This window comes from Terrapene carolina, unplaced genomic scaffold, assembly GCF_002925995.2.
Source record: "Terrapene carolina triunguis isolate 2854851 unplaced genomic scaffold, T_m_triunguis-2.0 Scaffold28432, whole genome shotgun sequence".
In the NCBI taxonomy this organism is placed as follows: Eukaryota; Metazoa; Chordata; order Testudines; family Emydidae; genus Terrapene; species Terrapene triunguis.
In genome coordinates, this window is record NW_020692783.1 from 81,492 (window position 1) to 100,427 (window position 18,936).

An 18,936-nucleotide genomic window follows, 5' to 3' on the forward strand; every position below is an offset into this window, starting at 1 on the left:
GCCGTCCCCCACGGAGGCCTGGGGCAGGGCCCCACACAGCTCCCCTGTGGAGGCCTGGGACCCCAGCCTGCTCTGCTCCCCTGACTCCCAGGCTTGGGGGGAGGAGAGAGGTGGGAACCACCCCCCAGCACTCGCCGGTAGCGCAGCTGGGAGCCCAGGGAGCAGAGCAGGCTGGGGCCGGGTCGCTCCACTTACCATGTGGTGAGTGCAGGGTCGGGCCTGGCTGCAGTCTTCAGGGGAGTGGGGGCGGGGGCCATGGGGTGAAGCAGGGGAGCCCCCCCTGTGGCAACTACCAGCCCTGTGGCGCCCCCCTTGCAGCAGCTCTCCGCCCCCACTCCGCCCAGGGGGCCCCCCTGCGGCAGCTCCCCGCCCCAGTTCACCTCCACTCCTCCTTCTCCCCTGAGCACGCCAGTGCCACTCCACTTCTCCCGCCTCCCAGGCTTGCAGTGCCAATCAGCTGTTTGGTGCGGCAAGCCTGGGAGGGGAGGAGAATTAGAGCGGGGGCGGCGTGCTCAGGGGAGAAGGCGGAGCGGAGGTGAGCTGGGGTGGGGAGCGGTTCCCCTGCACGTTCCCCTCCCCCCCCCCGGTTACTTGCTGCGGGCAGCCCTCCCTGTGCCCTCCTGCCCCAGCTCACCTCCACTCCACTGCCTCCCCTGAGCGCACTTTTTGGTGCCCCCAACCACTTGGCGCCCTAGGCGGCCGCCTAGTTCGCCTAGTGGTTGCACCGGTCCTGCACACACACAGCTCAGCCACGACTGTGAGGCAGAAAAGCTGCCGCATGGGCACAATTTGTTGCAATTGGGTCAGGGGAGCGTCACAAGCTGGTTATAAAACCGTATCTGCCCTTGCAGTGGGGACAGGGCCTCCCTCCCCCCAATTCCAGGGAGACACTGAACAGCTCCTGTCTGGGCCTGTTACGCTAGAAGGAAATTGTGCTAAAGCCTGGTCTGAGCATAGAAACCCTGCTGGTGGGAAGGGAGAGCTGAGCAGTTCAATGCAAATGATGGACAGATAAGAATGTCCATCCTGCAAAGCCCAGGTACGGCCCTGGAAAGGTGACACCAGGGGGCAGTATTCCCTCACCAATCAGCCCTTTCCCAAAGGGGGCAGGTCCCTGCTCTGCAATAAACCTGGGGTGTCACCTGCCCCTTTCCATCTGCCCCCAGTAATATTGCTTTTTCCAGCCTATTGAATGTCATAGGAAAATGCTCTGTGCAGGGAAAGGAGCACAGAGCTCCCAGGGGGAGGTGGAGCCTCACCATGGATAAAACATCAGTGGTATGTACAGTACCTGCGTAGATCTGGGCGCGTCTCCACCCTGCAACCAAACACAGACAGAGGGATGAGAACGCCCCTGAACACCGACACGCTGAGCAGGAGACAATGTCACACAGGGTGATACTGGGGGGAATGGAACTTACTGAGCTCAGCCTGGAGTTTGTCTAAAAATAAAACAAAGAGAAATGAGTCAATATCACATAAAGTGACCAGATGTCCCGATTTTATAGGGACAGTCCCGATATTTGGGGCTTTGTCTTATATAGGCGCCTATTACCCCTCATCCCCTATCCCGATTTTTAACACTTGCTGTCTGGTCACCCTAATATCACATTATCTTGCAGAAGAGAAGTGAGTCAAAAAGACTTTAAAGTAAGGAAGTTAAAATGCTTAGGCCTTGGCTACACTTGCGAGTTGCAGCGCTGTAAAGCCGACCCCAGCGCTGTAACTCACTCCCCGTCCACACTGGCAAGGCATTTGCAGCGCTGTATCTCCGTGGTTGCAGCGCTGCATGTACTCCACCTCTCTGAGAGGAATAGCGCGTGCAGCGCTGCCGCTGCAGCGCCAGTGTGGCCGCCCAATGCACTGTGAATGGCCTCCAGAATTATTCGGCAGTATCCCACAATGCCTGTTCTAGCCACTCTGGTCATCAGTTCAAACTCTACCAACCATGTGACCGGCCCTTTACATTCCCCGGGAATTTTAAAAATCCCCTTCTTGTTTGCTCAGCCCGGCATGGCGTGGAGTGCTATCAGCGAATCTTTCCAGGTGACCATGCCTCCACGCGCCAAGCGAGCCCCAGCATGGAGCAATGGCGAGTTGCTGGACCTCATCAGTGTTTGGGGGGAGGAAGCTGTACAGTCCCAGCTGCGCTCCAGCCGTAGGAATTACGATACCTTCGGGAAGGTATCAAAGGACATGATGGAAAGAGGCCATGACCGGGACGCCCTGCAGTGCAGGATTAAAGTGAAGGAGCTGCGGAGTGCTTACCGCAAAGCCCGCGACGCAAATGGCCGCTCAGGTGCTCCCCCCGCGACCTGCCGATTCTACAAAGAGCTGGATGCGATACTTGGGGTTAACCCAAGTATCTACTAGGGATCACCCCCTACAGTAAAAGAGTAGAAGCCTCGTGCCCCTAAGGCTGGGAGGTCTGCTGCCACCACTGCGAATAGGAAACGTAGGGTAGTGGTGGTCGGAGACTCTCTGCTGAGGGGGACGGAGGCGCCCATCTGTCGCCCTGACATTTCATCTCGGGAGGTATGCTGCCTGCCGGGAGCCCGTATCTGAGACGTTATGGAGGCATTGTCGAGGATTATCCAGCCCTCTGACTACTACCCCATGCTACTCATCCATGTGGGCACAAATGATACTGCGTGGTGTGACACTGAGCGGATCAAGAGTGACTACAGGGCTCTGGGAGTACGGGTGAAGGAGTTTGGAGTGCAGGTGGTATTCTCTTCGATTCTTCCTGTCAAAGGCAGGGGCCCAGGCAGAGACAGATGCATCATGGAGGTGAATGCCTGGCTGCGAAGATGGTGTCGCCAGGAGGGCTTTGGCTTCCTAGACCACGGGATGCTATTTGAGGAAGGACTGCTAGGCAGAGATGGCGTTCACCTTTCGAGGAGGGGAAAGACCCTATTTGGACACAGACTGGCTAACCTAGTGAGGAGGGCTTTAAACTAGGTTCGACGGGGACAGGTGAGCAAAGCCCGCAGGTAAGTGGGGAACATGGAGACCTGGGAGATGGGTCAGAAATGAGAGGGAGTGTGGGCTATATTGGCAGAGAGAAAGGAGGGTCAGGACAAAACTGGGAGGAAAGATCAAACCAGTATCTTAAATGCCTATATACAAATGCGAGAAGTATGGGTAATAAGCAGGAAGAACTGGAAGTGCTAATAAATAAATACAACTATGACATTGTTGGCATCACTGAAACTTGGTGGGATAATGCACATGATTGGAATGTTGGTGTGGATGGATACAGCTTGCTCAGGAAGGATAGACAGGGGAAAAAGGGAGGAGGTGTTGCCTTATATATTAAAAATGTACACACTTGGACTGAGGTAGAGATGGACATAGGAGATGGAAGTGTTGAGAGTCTATGGGTTAGGCTAAAAGGGGTAAAAAACAAGGGTGATGTCATGCTAGGAGTCTACTACAGGCCACCTAACCAGGTGGAAGAGGTGGATGAGGCTTTTTTTAAACAACTAACAAAATCATCCAAAGCCCAAGATTTGGTGGTGATGGGGGACTTCAACTATCCAGATATATGTTGGGAAAATAACACAGCGGGGCACAGACTATCCAACAAATTCTTGGACTGCATTGCAGACAACTTTTTATTTCAGAAGGTTGAAAAAGCTACTAGGGGGGAAGCTGTTCTAGACTTGAATTTAACAAATACTGAGGAACTCGTTGAGAATTTGAAAGTAGAAGGCAGCTTGGGAGAAAGTGATCATGAAATCATAGAGTTTGCAATTCTAAGGAAGGGTAGAAGGGAGAACAGCAAAATAGAGACAATGGATTTCAGGAAGGCGGATTTTGGTAAGCTCAGAGAGCTGATAGGTAAAGTCCCATGGGAATCAAGACTGAGGAGAAAAACAACTGAGGAGAGTTGGCAGTTTTTCAAAGGGACACTATTAAGGGCCCAAAAGCAAGCTAGTCCGCTGGTTAGGAAAGATAGAAAATGTGGGAAAAGACCACCTTGGCTTAACCACGAGATCTTGCATGATCTAAAAAATAAAAAGGAGTCATATAAAAAATGGAAACTAGGACAGATTACAAAGGATGAATATAGGCAAACAACACAGGAATGCAGGGGCAAGATTAGAAAGGCAAAGGCACAAAATGAGCTCAAACTAGCTACAGGAATAAAGGGAAACAAGAAGACTTTTTATCAATACATTAGAAGCAAGAGGAAGACCAAAGACAGGGTAGGCCCACTGCTCAGTGAAGAGGGAGAAACAGTAACAGGAAACTTGGAAATGGCAGAGATGCTTAATGACTTCTTTGTTTCGGTCTTCACCGAGAAGTCTGAAGGAATGCCTAACATAGTGAATGCTAATGGGAAGGGGGTAGGTTTAGCAGATAAAATAAAAAAAGAACAAGTTAAAAATCACTTAGAAAAGTTAGATGCCTGCAAGTCACCAGGGCCTGATGAAATGCATCCTAGAATACTCAAGGAGCTAATAGAGGAGGTATCTGAGCCTCTAGCTATTATCTTTGGAAAATCATGGGAGACGGGAGAGATTCCAGAAGACTGGAAAAGGGCAAATATAGTGCCCATCTATAAAAAGGGAAATAAAAACAACCCAGGAAACTACAGACCAGTTAGTTTAACTTCTGTGCCAGGGAAGATAATGGAGCAAGTAATTAAGGAAATCATCTGCAAACACTTGGAAGGTGGTAAGGTGATAGGGAACAGCCAGCATGGATTTGTAAAGAACAAATCATGTCAAACCAATCTGATAGCTTTCTTCGATAGGATAACGAGTCTTGTGGATAAGGGAGAAGCTGTGGATGTGGTATACCTAGACTTTAGTAAGGCATTTGATACGGTCTCGCATGATATTCTTATCGACAAACTAGGCAAATACAATTTAGATGGGGCTACTATAAGGTGGGTGCATAACTGGCTGGATAACCGTACTCAGAGAGTTGTTATTAATGGTTCCCAATCCTGCTGGAAAGGCATAACGAGTGGGGTTCCGCAGGGGTCTGTTTTGGGACCGGCTCTGTTCAATATCTTCATTAACGACTTAGATATTGGCATAGAAAGTACGCTTATTAAGTTTGCGGATGATACCAAACTGGGAGGGATTGCAACTGCTTTGGAGGACAGTGTCATAATTCAAAATGATCTGGACAAATTGGAGAAATGGTCTGAGTTAAACAGGATGAAGTTTAACAAAGACAAATGCAAAGTGCTCCACTTAGGAAGAAAAAATCAGTTTCACACATACAGAATGGGAAGAGACTGTCTAGGAAGGAGTACGGCAGAAAGGGATCTAGGGGTTATAGTGGACCACAAGCTAAATATGAGTCAACAGTGTAATGCTGTTGCAAAAAAAGCAAACATGATTCTGGGATGTATTAACAGGTGTGTTGTGAGCAAGACACAAGAAGTCATTCTTCCGCTCTACTCTGTTCTGGTTAGGCCTCAGCTGGAGTATTGTGTCCAGTTCTGAGCACCGCATTTCAAGAAAGATGTGGAGAAATTGGAAAGGGTCCAGAGAAGAGCAACAAGAATGATTAAAGGTCTTGAGAACATGACCTATGAAGGAAGGCTGAAAGAATTGGGTTTGTTTAGTTTGGAAAAGAGAAGACTGAGAGGGGACATGATAGCAGTTTTCAGGTATCTAAAAGGGTGTCATAAGGAGGAGGGAGAAAACTTGTTCACCTTAGCCTCTAAGGATAGAACAAGAAGCAATGGGCTTAAACTGCAGCAAGGGAGGTCTAGGTTGGACATTAGGAAAAAGTTCCTAACTGTCAGGGTGGTTAAACACTGGAATAAATTGCCTAGGGAGGTTGTGGAATCTCCATCTCTGGAGATATTTAAGAGTAGGTTAGATAAATGTCTATCAGGGATGGTCTAGACAGTATTTGGTCCTGCCATGCGGGCAGGGGACTGGACTCGATGACCTCTCGAGGTCCCTTCCAGTCCTAGAATCTATGAATCTATGAAAACCCCACCTCCACTCCGAGCACCACCATGGACACTTCAGAGCCGGTGGGGGGGGAGGGGAGGAGGAGGAGGAAAATGGGAGTGATGGTGGTGGGCCGGATGGAGACACCCCGGAATCCCTGGAGCCATGCAGCCAGGAGCTCTTCTCGAGCCAGGAGGAAGGTAGCCAGTCGCAGCGGCCGGTACTTGGTGGAGGACAAACAGAAGAGCACGTTCCCGGTAAGCTGGGTTTTTTTCGGGAAGGAATTTTTTCGGTGCGGGCTCTTTGGGAGAGGAGGGTTAGGCATGCATGCCTAGATGCAGAATAGTGCATTGATGTGGTTTATCACATCGCGGTAATCGGCCTCGATAATCTCCTCGAATGTCTCATCCAGAACGTGTGCAATGCGTTTGCGCAGGTTTATCGGGAGAGCCGCCGTGGTCCTTGTCCCAGCCAGGCTAACGTGTCCACGCCACTGTGCCGCGAGGGGCGGGGGGACCATTGCTGCACACAGGCAAGCTGCATATGGGCCAGGGCGGAAGCCGCATTGCAGTAGAAGACCCTCCCTTGCTTCCCAGGTCACCCTCAGCAGCGAGATATCGTCCAGGACGAACTCCTGTGGAAAATGTTGGGACAGTGTTCAGTGTAGGTGCCCCCTGAAGCTGTTGGCTCTCCCCAAGGCACAGAAACCCAGAGGACAGTGCAGCCCTGAAAAAATCAGTCCCCCTTACTCACCATTGTGAGGCTCCCGTGGGATATGTGTGCTCTGTTTCAGATGGGAAAATTATGCTATTGTGTAGACCCTGTGTGTTTTCTACTCCTTAAGTGCGGGGGGGATCATTACTCTGTCTGGTATGAACAATGCTGCCTCTGTTAAATGTTGCATTTTGCCTATACAGCTGCATCAACCTTGAGACCTCAGCTGTCCCTCTTATCGCCTGCTCAGAGACTGCAAAGACTCAGGAAGAGACCGCGAAAAAGCAAAGAAGACATGCTGCAAGAAGTGATGCGGCAATCTATTAAAGAGAATGAGAAAGCGCAGGACTGGAGGGAGAGAGAAAGCAGGATCCGCCAGGAAAATGCAGTGCACCAGCGGCAAAGCACCGTGCACCGGCAGCAAAGCATTGATAGGCTCATAAGCATCTTGGAGCGCCAAGCAGATGCTATCCAGGAGCTGGTAGCCATGCAGAAAGAGGAGCAGTACCGCAAACGCCCCCCCCCCCCAGCCTTTGTCACAAAACTCTTTCCGTTGTGCCCCACTGTCACCTCCAACCCACTTTCCCCAACTTCCGTGTTCTTCACGCCACCCGCTGCCTCCAACACCAGTATCTTCACCACCCAACCCTGAAAACCACGACCCTTACCCTCTGCACTCAACCCCCATCACCATGCAGTATAGCTGCCCTGAAGTGCAGCACTCACTGCACAGCACACCAGACAGGACATACGCGAATCTGTGAATGTACTGTTCCCCACTCCACCCCCTTGTTTCTTTTCAATAAATATTTTTTTTTCTTTTCAATAAATGGATTCTTTGGCTTTGAAAACATTCTTTATTATTGCATAAAGTAAAAGACCCCTTAGCCCAGGAACTAAACAGGCACTGCAAGTCTGCTTGTCTGCCTAGCAGACACTGATTCCTAAAGATTGGAACTACTGCACTTCACTCCTGTGCAGGGCACCAGATATCACTGCTGGTTTTCAGCCTCAAATTGCTCCCTCAAGGCATCCCTAATCCTTGCAGCCCCGCGCTGGGCCCCTGTAATAGCCCTGCTCTCTGGCTGTGCAAATTCAGCCTCCGGGTGTTGAACCTCGGAGGTCCATGCCTGAGTGAAGCTTTCACCCTTCCCTTCACAAATATTATGGAGGGCACAGCACGCGGATATAACCACAGGGATGCTGTTTTCGGCCAAGTCCAGCTTCCCATACAGAGATCGCCAGCAGCCCTTTAAACGGCCAAAGGCACACTCCACAGTCATTCGGCACCGGCTCAGCCTGTAGTTGAACTGTTCCTTGCTGCTGTCAAGGCTCCCTGTGTAGGGTTTCATGAGCCACGGCATTAACGGGTAAGCAGGACCTCCAAGGATCACAATGGGCATTTCAACTTCCCCTACCGTGATCTTCCGCTCTGGGAAAAAAGTCCCGGCCTGCATCTTCCTGAACAGCCAAGTGTTCCGAAAGATGCGTGCGTCATGCACCTTTCCGGGCCAGCCTGTGTTAATGTCAATGAAACGCCCACAGTGATCCACAAGCGCCTGGAGAACCATAGAGAAATACCCATTCCGATTAACGTACTCGGATCCTAGGTGGGGTGGTGCCAGAATAGGAATGTGCGTCCCATCTATCGCCCCTCTACAGTTAGGGAACCCCATTTGTTCAAAGCCATCCACTATTTCCTGCACGTTACCCAGAGTCACGGTTCTTCTGAGTAGGATGCGATTAATGGTCTTGCAAACTTGCATCAACACGATTCCAACGGTCGACTTTCCCACTCCAAACTGGTTTGCGACCGACCGGTAGCTGTCTGGAGTTGCCAGCTTCCAGATTGCAATAGCCACCCGTTTCTCCACTGGCAGGGCAGCTCTCAATCTCGTGTCCTTGCGCCGCAGGATGGGGGCGAGTTCCTCACACAGTCCCATGAAAGTGGCTTTTCTCATCCGAAAGTTCTGCAGCCGCTGCTCGTCATCCCAGACTTCCATGACGATGTGATCCCACCACTCGGTGCTTGTTTCCCGAGCCCAAAAGTGGCGTTCCACGGTGCTGAGCATGTCCGTGAATGCCACAAGCAATTTTGTGTCGTACGCGTTATGCGGCTCAATAGCATCGTCGGACTCCTCACCCTCACTCTCACTGTCACTTTGGATCTTAAGGAATAGTTCGACAGCCAAACGTGACGTGCTGGCGAGACTCGTCAGCATACGCCTCAGCAGTTCGGGCTCCATTTCCCGCAGACAGATCTCGCTGCACAGAAACTGTTGAAAGATGGCGCCAAAGGTGGACGGAAACAAAGGGATTTCTGGGATGCGAAGCAATGCATCACGGGGCATTGGGACAGGACCCAGAATCCCCCGCACCCACGCCCCCTTCCCACAACCCAAGGCGCCAGAATGGGAAAAGGTGCTCTGTGGGATAGCTGCCCATAATGCACCGCTCCCAATAACGCTGCAATTGCTGCAAATGTGGCCACCACAGTGCGCTGGGCAACTGTCAGTGTGGACAGACTGCAGCGCTTTCCCTACTCAGCTGCACGAAGTCAGGTTTAACTCACAGTGCTGTACATCTGCAAGTGTAGCCAAGGCCTTAGACTCAGCCTGGAGGCTACATCAGCAACCAGAGCCTGGCACCTCCTGAGCAGCGAAGGAATTAGCAAGGGGAGGAATATTGTAACCCCACCTAACCAGGCACAAGAGGTGGTAGAGCCAAACAGGGATCCCTCAGCAAGTGGAAAATATTAACCCTGCGAAGCCAGCAGAAAGGAGCATAAAGTACATCAGGTGAAGTGCATGATGGGAATTAGGAGGCTAAATGGAATTAGCAGTGAACAGCCAGAGATATAAAACAAATACCAGGGAATTATTTCAGTCCATCAGAATCAGGAAGCCTGTGAGAGAATCGATGGGTCCCCTGGATCACCAGGGGGGAAAGGGAGCAATTGAGGAAGGTAAGGACAATGCTGAGAGACTGACTGATTTCTCTGCATCAGTTTTCACCACAGAGAATGTTGGAGAGAGACCTGCCCTGGAGCTGCTCTGTTCAGGAAATGAATATCAGGGATCGAGGTGTGAAGACGAGATATTGGAACAACTGATAAGTTAAAGAGCCAGCAGCCACCATGAGCAGCGTAGATCCCTGCCAGGTGCCAAACGCCCAAGAGTTCTGAAATGACGTCAGAGCGATATGGCTGAGCTGCTAACAATAATACGCATCACTCATTAAAATCAGCTACTCTTCCGGAGATTCAGAGGGTTGGGAATGTTGTATCCAGCTTTAAAAATTTGGCCGGAGTAATTCTGAGAATTACAGCCCAGTGAGCCTTACCTCAGTGCCTGGTAAACTGGCTGAAACAAGAACTAAACCAGAATTCTAAATCAGCTGTATGAGAATGGTGGGGAAAAGTCCAACTAGCACAGCTGGAAAAGAAAACTGTGGGTATGTCTACACTTAAACCCCTACAGCAGTGCAACTGCACCACTGCTGCTGTGGGGCTTCAGCATAGACAGTCCCTACGCTGAGGGGAAGGATTCTCCCATCGTCACAGGTAACCCACCTCCCCCAAAGTCAGTAGTTAGGTTGATTCTTCCGTCGGCCTAGCACTGTCTACACCAGGGGTTAGCTTGGTAAATATAAACTACATCTCTCAGGGGTGTGGATCCACACTCCAGAAAAACGTAGCTATACCAATATAAGTTCCTAGAATAGACTAGGTTTGTGTCTCAGTCATCTGTTAAAATGTCACTGAGTATGTCAGTACAGTATGGCACACAGGAGAACCCAATGGCATAATTGATGTGGACTTTCAAAAAGTTTTTGAAAAAGTTCCTCACAAAAAGTTTTTAAGGAAACTAAAGCTGTCCACACTACCACTTATGGCTCCAAAACTTATGTCATTCAGAGGTGTGAATATTCCACCCCCTGAGCAACATAAGTTACAATGGCATAAGTGTTAGTGTGCACAGTGCTATGTCGGTGGGAGAAACTCTCCTGCCCACATAGCTACCTCCGCCCGCTGGAGGTGAATCATTATGCCGATGGGAGAACTCTCTCCCATCGGAACAGTGTGGCTCCACTAGAGATCTTACAGTGGCACGGCTGCATTGGTACAGCTGTAGCGTTAGAAGCTCTGTAGTGCAGACATAGCCTAAGTCATCATGGGGTGAGAGGTAAAGTATTGTCCTGGATCAGAAACCAGCTTAATGACAGAAAACAAAGAGCAAGAATAAATAGTCAATTTTCATATGGAAAAAGGTTAGCAGTGGGGTGCCTCAAAGTCAGGTATTAGGACTGGTGTTTAGTCTATTTCAGCGGTTCTCAAACTGTGGGTCAAAACCCCAAAGTGGATTGCGGCCCTGTTTTAATGGGGTCGCCAGGGCTGCCTTAGAGTTGCTGGGGCCTGGGCCTGAAGCCCGAGTCCCACCACCTGGGGCTGAAGCTGAAGCCCAAGGGCTTCAGCCCTGGGCACTGGGGCTCAGATTACAGGCCCCATGTCTGGGAAGGAAGCCCTTGGGATTCAGCTTTGGCCCTGGCCCCACCCCTACCCAGGGGGCGGGGCTCAGTGGGCTCAGGCTTTGGTCCCCCCTCCTGGGGTCATGTAGTAATTGTTGTTGTCAGAAGGGGGTCGCGGTGCAATGAAGTTTGAGAACCCCTGGTCTATTTATCAGTGACTTGGAACAAAGGATATCCCTGAAGTGGCAAAATTTGCAGATGACACACAATTATTTAGGTTACCAAAGAAGTCTGAGTTATTTCAGAGGGACCAAGCTTGGATAACATGATGGCTGATGAAATTCAGCGTTGATCAATGTAAGGTAACGCACATTACACGGATAATCAGACCTAGGCATGCAGGTTATTGGCTTTAAAATACTCAGGAAAAAGACCTGGGCAGCACTGCGGACACCTCTGTTAAGAGCTCTGCTCAATGTGATCTAAACTCTCAGCGTGAGATTCTGTGCTCAGAACCTGCAGCCCAGGGGCACTTGAGGGCTCAGGCAGCTTTAAGCGCTGCCCCGTATCCTCCTGATCCCGGGTGCTCTGGATGCGAAAGCAGCCCCCGCTGTAACTCAGGGCTTGCTGCAGGACAAAGTTACACCAGTATAAAATAAGTTGGGCATTTAAACCACTCACGTTATACCAGCGTAATGCTCCATATGAATACACTTATTCCATAATAAGAGTGAGTTTTTCTGGCTTAGCTTGTGCCTTTAGTTACAGCAGCCTTTCCCTGGGCACATATGGGCAGCAGCACGGCCCAGAATCTCTCCAGCACCGTGCACTGTGGCCCCTCCCTGCCTCTTGTTCCCAGTCCCATCTTCCCTACACCCCTACAATAGGGCTTGTAAGTGGGTCCTCAGAGGGCAGCCCCCAGCTGTTCTCTGCTGTGCCTGCACTGGAGCGAATCCTCCCCCAGCTGGATCCAGGCCTTTTGAAGCCCAGTTATGCTGTTTTGGTCCTTTTGCTGACCATAAAGGGGTTGAAGGATGGGTGAAAATCTCACGCTCCATTTATTAAAAGGTGTCCGGCCTTTCTGGGTATGAAGATAGCACTGAGCAAGTGACCTGGGTGTAAGCAAGCAAGCTGGGTACACCAGCCCAATGAGATCTGCCTGAGTCTGCAGGAAGCGCTGTTTGCTGCTCACACTTATCAAGTGGGGCTGGGATGCTGACATTAAAGCCTGATCGATGACAATTTGTCACCATTTGCAAGTATCTCACTGCTGATCATTTTAGCAGAAACATCCAGCTTCTGTGCTTCTCCCTCACAACTGGATGCAAGGACTGATACCGAGGAGGGGGGCAGTGGGGCAATGGCAGATACTGGGGCAGAAGGCAGTGGGGCAGCTACCTCTCATCAAAGGTTGCTGGGGTGAGGAACAGTGAATTCAATTCCCTCCATCCAAATACAGAGTGATCACTTTTATGCTAAAACAGGAAGGGAGAGAGGAGATACATTTCCCTTTCCCTCCGCTCCTCCGATATGAAATGCCTCCTGGATACGAGAGCAAACACACACACAGCACATGGTCACTGAGGGTGAAATCCTGCCCCTTCCCTCTTTACATGGCCGTGGAAGGGGGAATCCCAAGTGAGAGATCCTGTTAAATACTGGACAAGTCTTATAGTGTCCAGCAATGAGCCTGGCCCATGTGGGCTGCTAGACAGAGCTGCTCAGACCCCTTCCCCTTCACAGCTCATCTGTGTCAGTGCGACATAGAGAGAGAAAAGGGCGAGAGGTTGGATTTCATTCCATCACGTGTATGGTGAAGTTCCTATTACTGTTGAACGCAGCTCCGCTGTAGTTATGAGACAGAGAGACAAAGAGCCGGACAAATGGGTCACACAGATAGGTCTGTCTGTGAAGGCCTCTGCCCTCTGTGTCCCTGCTGCCTGGGACTGAACTGCAGTGATGGGTGGTTCAACCTGTCCCCACAGGCTGTGGCCTCTATGGGTCATAGCAGCTGTCCCTGCTGCTTAAGTCCTAGACCCACTCACATCAGATATGGCTGTTGTGGGAAGGAAGGTCTTTGTTTATCGAGTTCCCTGTCTGGTGCCCTCTGTGCCCATCCCTTGAATGGCCCCAGCTCCCCCCAGCTCCTGACTGTGGAAATGGAGGAGGGAAGAGAGCGATGGGAATGGGACTTTGACCTGGGCTGGATAAGGAACAGGGTCTTGCTGGCTCCATCCTAGGCCAGATCCTGATCTTGTGGGTGGCGTCTGCCCCTTGGTCCTAGGGATAATAGGGAAGAGCTCCCCCTAGGGGCTTGGTAAATAGTGGGTGTCCCAGCAAAGAATGGGGTGGAGGTGCCCTTCCAAAGCTGGATGCTCAGGTCACTATCACTGCTGAGCACAGCCTGAGCGAGAGCATCTTGTGCCCAGTGTGAGCAGCGTGTTAGACCAGCCGTGCAAATCCTGAGTGTGTTTGTGTTATTACAGCATCCTAGCCACAGCTCACCAGTGCAGCTGGTGCGGAGAGTTCTCTGAAAGGCCCAGGGAACAAGACAGTGACAGTTAATTGTTCTGATTGTTTAGTGTTTGGAAATGCGCCCAACATAGCTCTCTCTGGGCACATACATGACTTTTACATACAACTCAAAATGATTAATCCCTGTCACCTAAACATGGACTCAACCCACATAACATATCTGTTAAAGCAGGGGTGGGGTGGGGAACCTTTTTTCTATCAGGGGCTGCTGACCCACAGAAAAAAATAGTTGGGGGCCACACACAGCCTTACAGTGAGGGGGCGGGGCGTGGAGGCTCGGGGCTTCCCCTAGCCTCTGGAGAGGTGCCAGAAATGAGGGTTCAGAGTGTGGGATGGGGCTCCGGGTTGGGGCAGGGGGTTGAGGTGTGGGAGGAGGTGAGGACTCTGTCTGGAAGTGTGGGCTTGGGATGAGGGGTTTTGGGTGCAGGAGAGGGCTCCAGGCTGGGGCAAAGGGGTTTGGAGTGCAGGAGGTGGCTGAGGACTGGGCAGGGAGTTGGGGTGTGGGCTCCAGCTGGGGGTATGGGCCCTGGGGTGGGGCTGCGGATGGGACAGGGGGTTGGGGTGCAGGAGGAGGTTCGGAGTGCAGGTTCCAGGATGGAGTTTGGGTGTAGGAGGGGGCTCTTTATTCATTTATTTATAAATGGACACAAATCTGACATCAGGAATTATAACATTCAAAAACCAGTAGGAGAACACTTCAATCTCTCTGGTCACTCAATAACAGACCTAAAAGTGGCAATTCATCAACAAAAAAACTTCAAAAACAGACTCCAATGTGAAACTGCAGAACTGGAATTAATTTGCAAACTGGACACCATCAAATTAGGCCTGAATAAAGACTGGGAGTGGTTGGGTCATTACAAAACCTAATTTCCCCCATACTAATTTCCCCCTACTGGTACTCACACCTTCTTGTCAACTGTTTGAAATGGGCCACTCTCATTACCACTACAAAAGTGATTTTTCCTCCCTTGGTCTCCTGCTGTTAATTGAATTGTCTCGTTAGACTGACCCCCCACTTGGTGAGGCAACTCCCATCTTTTCTTGTGCTGTGTATTTATACCTGCTACTGTATTTTCACTCCATGTATCTGATGAAGTGGGTTATAGCCCATGAAAGCTTATGCCCAAATAAATTTGTTAGTCTCTAAGGTGCCACAAGGACTCCTCATTGTTGTTTCTTTTAATCTCTCTCTCTCTCTCTCTCACCAAGTTCCCGCCTCTTGTTACTTCACCTTTTGCTCTGTGCTGCCTCCAGAAGCAGTAACTGGCCAGGGGAATGAGAACAGCCAGGAGAACCAGGATCACACCCAGAGCCACCATCCAGGGATTGACTCGCGGGAAAAACAGCTCTGCAAGAGAAAGTGCCATTGACTTGGGAGCAAACACACGCAGAATGAAGACAGGAATTGACAGAGGTGACACTGCGACTAGTTAAAAGAACCTCACAGGGAAATACACAGGGACATGTGGCTGCTTTGTGCTTTATTATTAAACCAGTGAGAGCCCAAGCTTTAGCCTGGTTACTGAACATGGTTAATTAATGGGAGGGGGCATGTTGGGGGTAGGGTGCAGCTCCATTATGCCACTCCTATCCCCCACTGACATACGTTCAGGCGCTAAGTGATCCCAAAGCTGCAGCCAGTGCAGAGTATCCCTTAGAATCAGAGAGTTGTGACCAGCTTCCTGACACCCCCGACTCTCCTCAGCCATATGAAAGAATCTGGCCCAAAATATGTTAATACGGGATTTTAATAAAAACAAAACTGAGCCTGGAGATTCAGAGTAATAATTCCCCCAGAGTCCTCTTCCCTGGGCCTTGGAGCAATGGCTGACTACAGGGTCCTTGCTAAGTGATTAGTGCAGTGTATTGAAAACTGTGTAAAAATTACAAGCTGACACTTGAAATCCTGAGGGGATTCCTGGTCCTACTTGCAGGCTAAGGGGCTCTGTAGGGATTGTACATCTGGGTCCTCTGCAGTCAGTCTGCAAAAAGCCAGCCTAAAGCAGGGTAGGTTTGGTTCTGCCTCTCTGCCTTAGGGAGCAGCCTGCTTTATCTCTCTCTGTATTTGGCTGTGGCATGTTAGAGTTCTGGATTCTTAGCAATAAAGCAGTGTGACATTGCAGCCTTTCAGGAACAGTATTTATGTTTTGTTTCTAACTCTCCGTGTGTGCTGTGAACATAACAATCAGGTAATACTGGGCATATCATAGACTAACCAGCAATGCAGCACTATGAGACCTCAGACAAATAGTGCTTTACAAATTCATCACTATAATAGTGAGAATGTTGTAATATTCATTTGATACACAAGAACCCCAGAATAGAGAGGGAGGCATCTCCCTAAGGCAGCAGGCACAACTCACCCACCTTGCTCTACGGTGGCTCGTCTATAGGCACAGTTAGTGTGTGGCAGGCTGGGGTGTAAATCCACTGTGCACTGGCCTGCTGCGCACTAACTGGCTGTGTGCACCCTGCTGCACTGCACTAAAAGTTCCCTGGTTCACTTTGATCTGTTCCCGTTTTAAAACTGGGGTAGATCAAAGCACAGCATGGAATTTTTAGTGCATGTAGCAGGGTCCAGCCCAAGCTTGGACATCTATACCACAATTTAACAGGCCCTTAGCCTGAGGCCCTTAGCCTGAGCCAGCTGGCCTGGGTCACCAGCGGGTTTTGAATCGCAGTGTAGACATATCCAAAGAGAATTGAGGTTGTTCAGGATTTTACAAGACGTGCTCAGCACATTGAAGGTTCAGGCCAATAAACAGGAGACACAATGATAAATACTCTCTGCCCATGTCTGCAACGTCTCAGTTTATCCATGTGCGGCACGGATGGGCACTGACCTGCTATGGAAATCTCTGACTCTCTCTCCTGGTTGAGAAGGAGGTTCCTGACACAGCAGGACACTTTCTGGTTGGACTCTTCTGGTATAACAATGGCAATCTCTGTTTGAAACAGGTCATTGGCCTCTTGAGATATTTTTTCAGAGGCTGATGGTAAGAGCTGCCCCTGGAGATCTCTCCACTGAGCCTCGGGCTGTGGGTACCATCCGGCTGATCGACACACAACCCGGATCCCTCCATCCTGATGTCCCTCCACAGAGATGGCAGGAGCAGAGCCCAAACCTACAGAAGAAATAAATGAACTTGTGATAATCCTACAGTGCCTAGTAATGAGCCAAAAGTTTTATTACACAGTTATCAAAAGCCATTTCCTATTTGTCACGGAGTATGGGGGGACTCAAGGCCCTGCACCCCTGGTGTCCTGCGATTCACCATGACTCTCAGCCAGCCAGAAAGCAGAAGGTTTATTTAGACGACAGGAATACAGTCCAAGACAGGTCTTGCAGGCACAGACAACAGGACCCCCCCTCAGTTAGGTCCATCTTGGGGTCCCAGGGCACCCTAGCCCCCTTGGGAGGTCAGAGCCCTGTCTCCCTCCCAGCCACATCACCAGCCAGCTCCTGAAACTCTGCCTTCAGCGACCCCTCCCACAGCCTTTGTTCAGTTTCCCGGGCAAAGGTGTCACCTGGCCTCTAACCCCTTCCTGGGTTCTCATGTTACATGCTCAGGTATTCTCCGTCGGTCAGTCCCCCATCCCCCAATGCACACTATTAAACTGAGAATTGAATGTGAGTCCATGGATGTGGTTGATTAGTTAAACTGGCCAGATTCCAATTTGATAGAATTAATTTTAATGTCAGGGCTGTTCTATGCACAAACTTGCTCCAGTTTCGTTAAAGTTTTTTTTTTTAAACCAGTGCAAACCCCTGTGTGGACACTCTTAAATCAAGAAGGAATCGACTCAAGCTTAATTAATATAAGCCATTTCCAAACCATTTAAGAGTGTCCATATAGGTTTTGCACTACTTCATTGTAACCAGTGCATGTGTATGTATAGACCAGAGGTGGGCAAACTATGGCCTGCGGGCCACATCCGGCCCGCAGGACCGCTCTGCCCGGCCCCTGAGCTCCTGGCCCGGGAGGCTAGCCCCCGACCCCTCCCCCACTGTTCCCCCTCCCCCGCAGCCTCAGCTCACTGCACTGCCGGCGCAATGCTCTGGGCAGCTGGGCTGTGAGCTCCTGGGGCAGCGCCGCTGCAGAGCCCGGCCTGACCCGGTGCTCTGTCCTGCCTGGTGAGTGGCTGGCTTCAGCTGGGCGGCACGGCTGCCTATCATGGTGCAGCTGCGCTGCCAGCCACCGGTGCTCCAGGCAGCGCGGTAAGGGGGCAGGGAGCGAGGGAGGGGGGTTGGAGAGAGGGCAGGGGAGTTCGGGGGTGGTGGTCAGGGGCCGGGGCAGTCAGAGGACAGGGAACAGGGGGGTTGGATGGGGCAGGGATCCCGGGGGGGGGGGGCGGGTGGGGGGGGGGGGGGGGGGGAGGGGGGGGCAGGGGTCAGTTAGGGGTGGGAGGTCTGGGGGTCGTCAGGGGACAGAGAGCGGGGAGGTGGATAGAGCAGAGGTTCCAGGGGGGCCGTCAGGGAATGGGGGGGGTTGAATGGGGCCGTCAGGGGGCGAGAAGCGGGGGGGGGGGGTCAGATAGGGGTTGGAGGCCGGGCCATGCCTGGCTGTTTGGGGAGGCACAGCCTCCCCTAACCGGCCCCCCATACAATTTCTGAAACCCGATGCAGCCCTCAAGCCAAAAAGTTTGCCCACCCCTGGTATAGACAAACGTTAAATTAATTCACTACCAAAAAACTTTGTTACTGGGGAGTTCAGGTTGCCTCGGCTGTGCCTTGTTTGTACCCTTCCAGAGCACAGAAGTTGGCAGCAGAAAACTGGACTCCTCTGAGAGCCAGGAAACACACCCACACTCACACCCACAAAATACAGACATTAGATAACAAAAAAATGCAGGGTTAAGGTAATGCCTTCTGCACCAGATCACACTTTTACTGATGAGCTAAACTGAAATAAAATGAACTTAATCTGAATGATCTTAATCCGGCCGGTGAGAGCAGTGACCCAGTGGGGGTGGCAGATGGGAGCAGCGGGCAGGCGGCTGGCAGCAGCAGTGAGCAGGCGGCCAGTGGGAGTGGTGAGCAGGCGGCCAGCAGGTGCATTTACCCCCCTCCCCCCGCTCATGGCAGGAGCAGAATGCACACAGATGTACCTATGAACTCTGGGTCTGTGCTGACCAAGCACAACAACTGTGAGCGGTGTGTTAAACGGGGGGCACACTGCAAGAACTTGGTTGTTGGACTCAAGAACCTGAAGCAAAGGACACTGCCCAGCACACTCTGGGGAGGCTGTCTTGCTCATGCTTTTGTGTTTATGAATATTGCTTGTGCTGTTTT

The 18,936-nt window shown here is 51.1% G+C and overlaps 1 protein-coding gene across 1 annotated transcript in view; it reads right to left on the bottom strand.

Moving 5' to 3' along the window:
• LOC112125176 (butyrophilin subfamily 1 member A1-like) overlaps positions 1-18,936 on the bottom strand; it is a 71,232-nt gene that overhangs the window by 37,775 nt on the left and 14,521 nt on the right. Inside the window, exons 3-6 of the mRNA XM_026662562.1 lie at positions 16,487-16,768; positions 14,875-14,991; positions 1,422-1,442; positions 1,292-1,318 (exon numbers count right to left, since the gene is read on the bottom strand). Of these exons, the coding sequence (XP_026518347.1) occupies positions 1,292-1,318; positions 1,422-1,442; positions 14,875-14,991; positions 16,487-16,768 (447 nt within the window). The remainder of the gene's footprint in view (positions 1-1,291; positions 1,319-1,421; positions 1,443-14,874; positions 14,992-16,486; positions 16,769-18,936) is intronic.